The sequence below is a fragment of the Octodon degus genome, unplaced genomic scaffold (genome assembly GCF_000260255.1).
Source record: "Octodon degus isolate 3935 unplaced genomic scaffold, OctDeg1.0 scaffold00054, whole genome shotgun sequence".
In the NCBI taxonomy this organism is placed as follows: domain Eukaryota; kingdom Metazoa; phylum Chordata; class Mammalia; order Rodentia; family Octodontidae; genus Octodon; species Octodon degus.
This window is the reverse complement of record NW_004524630.1, coordinates 5,788,594-5,795,399: the sequence shown is the minus strand read 5'-3', so window position 1 is coordinate 5,795,399 and position 6,806 is coordinate 5,788,594. Positions and strand designations below refer to the sequence as shown.

General features: G+C 50.3%; 1 protein-coding gene and 1 pseudogene across 2 annotated transcripts in view; one reads left to right on the top strand and one right to left on the bottom strand.

The window, feature by feature from the left end:
- Positions 1-2,711: 2,711 nt before the first annotated feature.
- Positions 2,712-3,713, top strand: Npbwr1 (neuropeptides B and W receptor 1). Its single transcript, XM_004633414.1, has one exon. The coding sequence runs from the start codon at positions 2,712-2,714 to the stop codon at positions 3,711-3,713; it is 1,002 nt and encodes a 333-aa protein (XP_004633471.1).
- Positions 3,714-4,517: 804 nt separating this feature from the next.
- LOC101581421 overlaps positions 4,518-6,806 on the bottom strand; it is a 90,493-nt pseudogene continuing 88,204 nt past the window's right edge. Inside the window, exon 3 of the transcript XR_001117142.1 lies at positions 4,518-4,667. The product of XR_001117142.1 is annotated as a 26S proteasome non-ATPase regulatory subunit 1 pseudogene (transcript). The remainder of the gene's footprint in view (positions 4,668-6,806) is intronic.

The window sequence follows — 6,806 nt, the reverse complement described above, 5'->3', positions numbered from 1 at the left end:
CCATTTTCTATGGACTTAAAAAAAACAGAGGTTTGTACCTATGTTATTTGCTTATTATTTCTTGCCTATATCTTGTAATATGAGAAACTACTTTGGCAGTAACAATACACAATGTACTAACCATTGTTACTCTCCTAAAATCTTGCTTTGAGATTTTGTACCACTGTTTTTATTTTTTTCTTTCTTTAAAATAAAAATAACTGGTGTCAATAAAAAAAAAAGAAAAGAAAATATCAAAGAAACAGTATAGGCATAATATTGTCAAACAAGGGAACTATATATAGCAAAAAGCAGTGACTGAATTTAGGGTTTTATGTTCAGGAAAGAATCCATTGAAAAATATGAAATCTAAAATGGTAGACACCTGATAAACTAGGGCCAAATTAGGTAGTCGGGAAGGAAAGAACTGAAAGTGTAAATAGACGCATGCACAATTATTGACTGAGGTTAGAGCAACACTTCCAGGCTCTGAGAAGACAGAAAGCACGTCGATAGTGAGACTGGGACAACGGAAGTAGTGAACGCATGAGGCCAGATGACACGCGGTGTTTTGCACTCCAAATGTACAACATACATTATTTCCCAGTGGATTTGAAGTAATTAGAACACTGTGTACTGGGAAGTATGTTCGAACCAATTCCTTTTTTTTTTCACCTTGTATTAAATCTTTTATAAGGTGTTTTGAAATTTTGTATCATTTTTATTTTTTTCTCTCTAAAATAAAAATATTTGCAGAGGAGGTTCTAAGAAGAATTAGAAAAGTTGACTTACAGAAATTAGGAGAACAACCTCTGGGAAAATGCAAGATTTCAACAGTTGAGAGGTCAACCAATTCTTTTGGATCAAAATTTTATTGTCCAGTATGTAACTAAGCTGAAAATGAGTAGAAAAAAATAGAAAATCTCCCAATGTTTGAAATGATCAACTATATACATATATACCTGCATTCAATACATGCGTGCATATAGATATGTGTGAATATAAAATTGGTGCTAAATACAATCTGTCTTGCTTTCATAACCTTGCTAGTGCCTCTTTATGTCATGTTCCTTATGGACACAGTCTGTGAATTTTCTGTCACTTTCTTCACTCAGAGCATGAAATTGCAGAAATATCAAATTTGGGTAATCCTGCTTGTATAAAAAGAGTAGGTTAAGGAAATCATTTGTATTTTTGCACCCATAGGCATTTTCCTCTGGCTACTTGAGATCTCTCAGTGTATCAGATCCTCACTTTAAAATGTACTATAAAGGAACAGACATGCACTGTGTTTGAGCTTTGTCTGCTTTGGGGGCAGGAAGCTTATTAGAAGGTAGAATACAGGGTTTTATTTTACTGGCTCTCCCAAGAGAGAGGCGGAGGGGACAAATAGGAGTCAGAGAGACCCAATATTTGGTTTATTCCATTCAATCTTCTAGAGAACTGCAAGGTGTCTTAGATGATTCCCCCTTTCTAGAGAAAGCAACTGCGGTCCGGGGTCGCAGCACTAATGGGGTGGCGACCCCTGCTTGCCTTTCCTCAGCAGCCCCTGGCGGTGGGAATGCTTCTTAGTGCGAGAAGCAGGAATGTGTGTTGGAAAAGCAGGGGAATGCGTTGAACCATACACAGCCTTTTAAGAGATATGCATGACACTGCCCTGGAAAGCCATCAAAACACCAGTCAAGTCTTTACGTGTATTTTTGGAAACAGAAAAGTAGCCAAAATTGTCAGCCATTATTTGACACTAACAATCTTTGAACCTTTAAAGACTAGACTACTAGAAAACGAGTTACTTGCACTTAGAAAATTGCATTTGCTTCCGCCTTCTGTGTAGCAACATGGTATGCCTGTAATTTCAAATTCCAAATTGCGTTGGTGGCACCGGGCTTAAGACATGGAGTGAAGTCTTAGCTGCATTATTTTCCTTTAAAAAAATCATTAACACCTTAACCTTGTTTTCCTTAAATTTAACTCCTAACAGGAAAGCCTGTTATGATTTCAGATGGAGTGACGTAACACTACTGGGAGGAAGCAAAGAACCCCTTATATTTAGAGGGGTGCAGTTTTCTGCTATTCAGAGCTGTTCTACTAAGAGCGGGGGCGGAGGGTCAGTGGGGAGCGTCGCGGCTGCGCGGTCCCCGCGCTCCAAGGCGCACAGAGGGACGCCAGATGCGCGGCTGCTGGTTCAGCGAGAAGGACACCAATCCCTTCCCGCCACTGGCCTCTCTTGTCCTGACCTCTCCAGGGAAAGCGGACCCCTTTCTAAAGCACCCAGGTAAGATAAAGACTGCTGTCCAGCGTGCTGTCACCGAAGGCGCGCGACCTGGGGGGAGTGGGTTTGTCTCGTGGAATTCGGTGGAGTGACGCGAGTGCGCCGAGAGTGTTCCAAACGGGGGAGACTGGCTTGCACGGTGGCCCCCCGAGAGCAAGGACGGGTGTATGCAGCAGCCTGCTGTACTGAACGGGCGGCAGGAGAGGTCAACAGGTAGCCAGAGCGCTCGCGCGGGAAGGCTTGGGGCTGCCGCCTCCTCGCCGGAGCTGCTCGTCCAGGGCCCTAACCTGGCTTTTCTGCTCGCTTTCCAGGCCCGAGAGTCCGCGGCCACCGTGGGCTGAGCCGTCCCCGCCCCTCGGAAAGTCTGAGGCGGGCTCGGAGCGCAGCACCGGGTGCCCGAGGGCGGTCGGGGCGGACGTGGAACGGACTCTGCGCCGGCCGGTCCCGCGCCCTGGCCGCGATGCGCAACGCATCCTCCGCCGAGCCCGGCCCGGCCAACGCGTCCTGCCGGGCGCTGGCGCTCGGCTGCGCCAACGCGTCGAGCCCGGAGCCGCTGCCGCTGCCGCCGTCGCTGGCCGTGGCCGTGCCGGTCGTGTACGCGGTGATCTGCGCCGTGGGGCTGGCGGGCAACTCCGCCGTGCTGTGCGTGCTTCTGCGGACGCCGCGCGCGAAGTCGGTCACCAACGTGTTCATCCTCAACTTGGCGGTGGCAGACGAGCTCTTCACGCTCGTGCTGCCCATCAACATCGCCGACTTCCTGCTGCGGCGCTGGCCCTTCGGCGAGCTGGTGTGCAAGCTCGTCGTGGCCATCGACCAGTACAACACGTTCTGCAGCCTCTACTTCCTGGCCGTCATGAGCGCCGACCGCTACCTCGTGGTGATCGCCGCCGCCCAGTCGCGCCGCGTGGCCGGCCGCACCTACCGCGCCGCGCGCGCCGTGAGCCTGGCCGTGTGGGCGCTCGCCACGCTGGTGGTGCTGCCCTTCGCCGTCTTCGCCCGGCTGGACGAGGAGCACGGCCGGCGCCAGTGCGTGCTGGTCTTCCCGCAGCCCGAGGCCCTCTGGTGGCGCGCCAGCCGCCTCTACACGCTGGTGCTGGGCTTCGCGCTCCCGGTGAGCGCCATCTGCGCGCTGTACGCCACCCTGCTGTGCCGCCTGCGCGCCATCCGGCTGGACAGCCACGCGCAGGTCCTGGGCCGCGCCAAGAAGCGGGTGACCCTGCTGGTGGCGGCCATCCTGGCCGTGTGCCTGCTCTGCTGGACGCCCTACCACCTGAGCACCGTGGTGGCGCTCACCACCGACCTGCCGCAGACGCCGCTGGTCATCGCCATCTCCTACCTCATCACCAGCCTGAGTTACGCCAACAGCTGCCTCAACCCCTTCCTCTACGCCTTCCTGGACGACAGCTTCCGCAGGAACCTGCGCCAGCTGGTGGCCTGCCGCGCCCGCACCGAGGACGCCTGAAGACCCCGCGCTCGCCGCCCTCCGCCCTCCGCCCTCCGCCCTCCGCAGCCCGGCAGCGCCCGGCGCAGGCAGCCTCGCGACCTTGCTGGGGCTGCGCTCTCTCGCCCGCCCCAGACCCATTGGCGGGGCAGCCGCAGCTGCGCCCCTTACCGCTGTCCAGCCCCCGTGTGTCGCTCTGTGCAAGTGGCCCTGCACCGAGAACCGCCCCCAGCGCCCTCTGAAGGAGAATGGCCTCTGGCTTAGGCTCAGCCCACCGCGGCCCTCCAGGCGCGCTGCCGCTGACTGCCGCAGGCCCGCGGCGCCGGCTGCGTGCCGCTTCTGCGCTCTGCTGCTTTGCTTTTGGCGCAGACTGTGCTTGGGGCACACCCGGCCTCGTCCGCGAGTGCGTTCTCCTGCCTGCGCGCTAACTGCGGGAAGGGGGCAAGCGCACACACCCCCCTCACCTCTCCCAGGCTCCCTTTCACACCAGGTCACTCCCCAAAGCGCTCTGTCACCTCTTTCTTCGGGGTCCTCACTGGTCCAGGTCAGAGGGAGCCAGGAAGAGTTTGAGGGACAGCCAGGTTCTTCAGAACAACTTCAGCGCACTGCGGAGTGTGTCGGGTGCGTGGTGTGGCTCTATTTAGAGCCCCGCTCCCTGTCCCAGCCTTTTCATCTTTGCCCTTTGCCCTTCCAAGCCTGATCTTTGCTGCGAAACTGCCCGGAGGAGTCGGGGCCTTGGCGCGAGACCTCGCCGCCCGCCTTCGGAGGGGAGGGCTCGGAGAAGAGTCCCAGGCTGTGCCTCCGCTAAGGCTCTGTGCTTCCTCGTCATCGCTGCTTCCTGGAGAGGAAGCCAGGTCCCGCCTTCCCTCCCCGCGGCCCGCGACACCCTTCTAGGACGTGGACACTGCCTTGTAGCACGTGTTTTTGCGAGTACCGTTTTTGAGGACTGGAAACTGCATAAGTAACACGTTTGTCCTAATGGCATAAAGAACTTTGAAGATGTAAAGAAATAAGAATTGTGATCCACTCTCCATTATGTTCTCCTCCCTGCTGTACTCGTTGGACACTGCCTTAGGGAGAACCGGGCAGCTGAGATGACCGAGGACTCCGGGTTTTGCCCCGCTGGCACCTTTCTCCCTTAATTCCTTAGGCCCCATGACAACCCGGTAGCCGTTTGCTCCCTCGGATGAATTTCTGGTTGTGGACTCATCAGGGAGGCCAGCCAGGGCCTGCTTTTATTATATCTCTGCTTATGGGACACAAAATTGGGTTACGATAGGATTGACAGTTGGTTGTGACTAGTCCCCTGTGATTTACACCTCAGACAGGATGCCAGAGCTAAGTGCGCTCTGGGCATCGGTGACATCTTGTGAAAATTGGTTTCACAAGATTTTGTCATTCAGTATGAATTGTAAAAAGAAATGAAAATTTCTAAAAACGTTCCCTAAGGTAATGTTTCTTACACACATGGGTGTAAGAAAGAGTAAGTTTGTTTACTGAGTTTAGCAATTAAAGTTATCAATATTTAAGTTCCAAATTCCTTTAAAGAACATGGAGGATCCATATTCCCCCTTGGTGTGGGGAGGCATACACCGCCCCTCCGACTTTGCCGAATGAGAAGCGCTTCTTTAGCTCTCAAGTCAGTAGGAACACTGAGATGATGTGTAGCGATTAGTTTAGAAAATATTAATTTAGAAACTTTCTGCCTTGGATGTAAATGGTAGTAAATTGTTGAAAACCAAGTTTTCCAGACTTTCCTTAAAACTTGCAGTCTTTGTTTATGAATCTTGTATAAGTTTTCAAAATTAGAGCTTTAGCCTTAAAAGTAACTTTTCAAGTATCTAAGATGATAGACACAGACTGAAGGAAATACACACAAACAGGCGGATGCAAGCTTCTCCATTCAGACCTTCGTCCATCCGCATGAACTGAGTCACTGGTCGCAGATTAGAGGAAGGCTCCAGCAGTCTGACCATCCACTGCATCATCTGCACCACGGATGGACCTGAAGCTATCTTGGAATCTATAGAGGTGACTATTGAAAAAACCAGAAACACGGGGATTAGGGATTGGCATCGTTGTGGGTCTGCAGCTGCACATGCTCATGGGCTTAAGCAGGACGGTTTCATGCTGGCTTCCTAAAGCACTCGGTCAACTATGACATCATTTCCACACTGTTATCCTCCATGCGTGCGTGTAAGAGGCCAGACTATATAGCCTCGGACTCCTTATGTCTTCAGTGGTTAGTAGAATACATAGGTAAACAAGCAATTCAAAAGGAAAGTTTATTTGCATCGTTATTCTGAAAAGGCTTTCACTCTGTGTTGAATTCTCAATCTTTGTGTAAGCTATTGTTTGGTTTTACCACTTCTGATATGTAAAAATGTTCATTTGGTTTTACTTAATTTTGTACAGTTGCATGAGGTGTTTATGCTTTTCCTTGTGAGGTACAAAAATCCGGTCAGTTCATTGTAGAGGAACTTAGTTTAAAATAAAACCTGAAGGAGCTCAGTAGAATAAGCACTTGCCTGGCAAGTGCAAGGTCCTGAGTTCAATCCCCAGTACCACAAAAATAAATAAATAAATAAATAAATAAATAAATAAATAAATAACTGAAACATTGTGTATTATAAGTACATATTCTGTTTCCTAAAATACAGGATTTATAATTTAGTCATCTTAGCATTTATACATTAATAATTTGTAAAGACACTGCCTTCTTGGAAAAGTAGCAGTAAATCCAATAAGTAGTATCTAATAAGTAGCAGTGAATGGACAAGTATTTGGTGGGCTAAGATTGAGAAGAAGCCCGTCCCCTTATTAATTTGGCTCATTATGAAAATGTCACAAAGGAGCTGGTTTACATATAGATCCTAAAACTTACGTCAGGCAGAGAAAGTTTTGGTCACGCAGTCACAAATCTCTTTTCTCGAGTATGTGAGCTGCTGTGGGGAAGGTGAAGGAAAGGGAGACTGTGTAAAGAGGTGGAGGGTCGACCCAAATATGTGCACAGTCGGGCATCTCATCTGACAACACACCACTCGCTGTGAGCCTTCGATCCTCATGACATGTTGGGAAAATATCAGAGATATCAAACATGATCTCTCAAGCGAT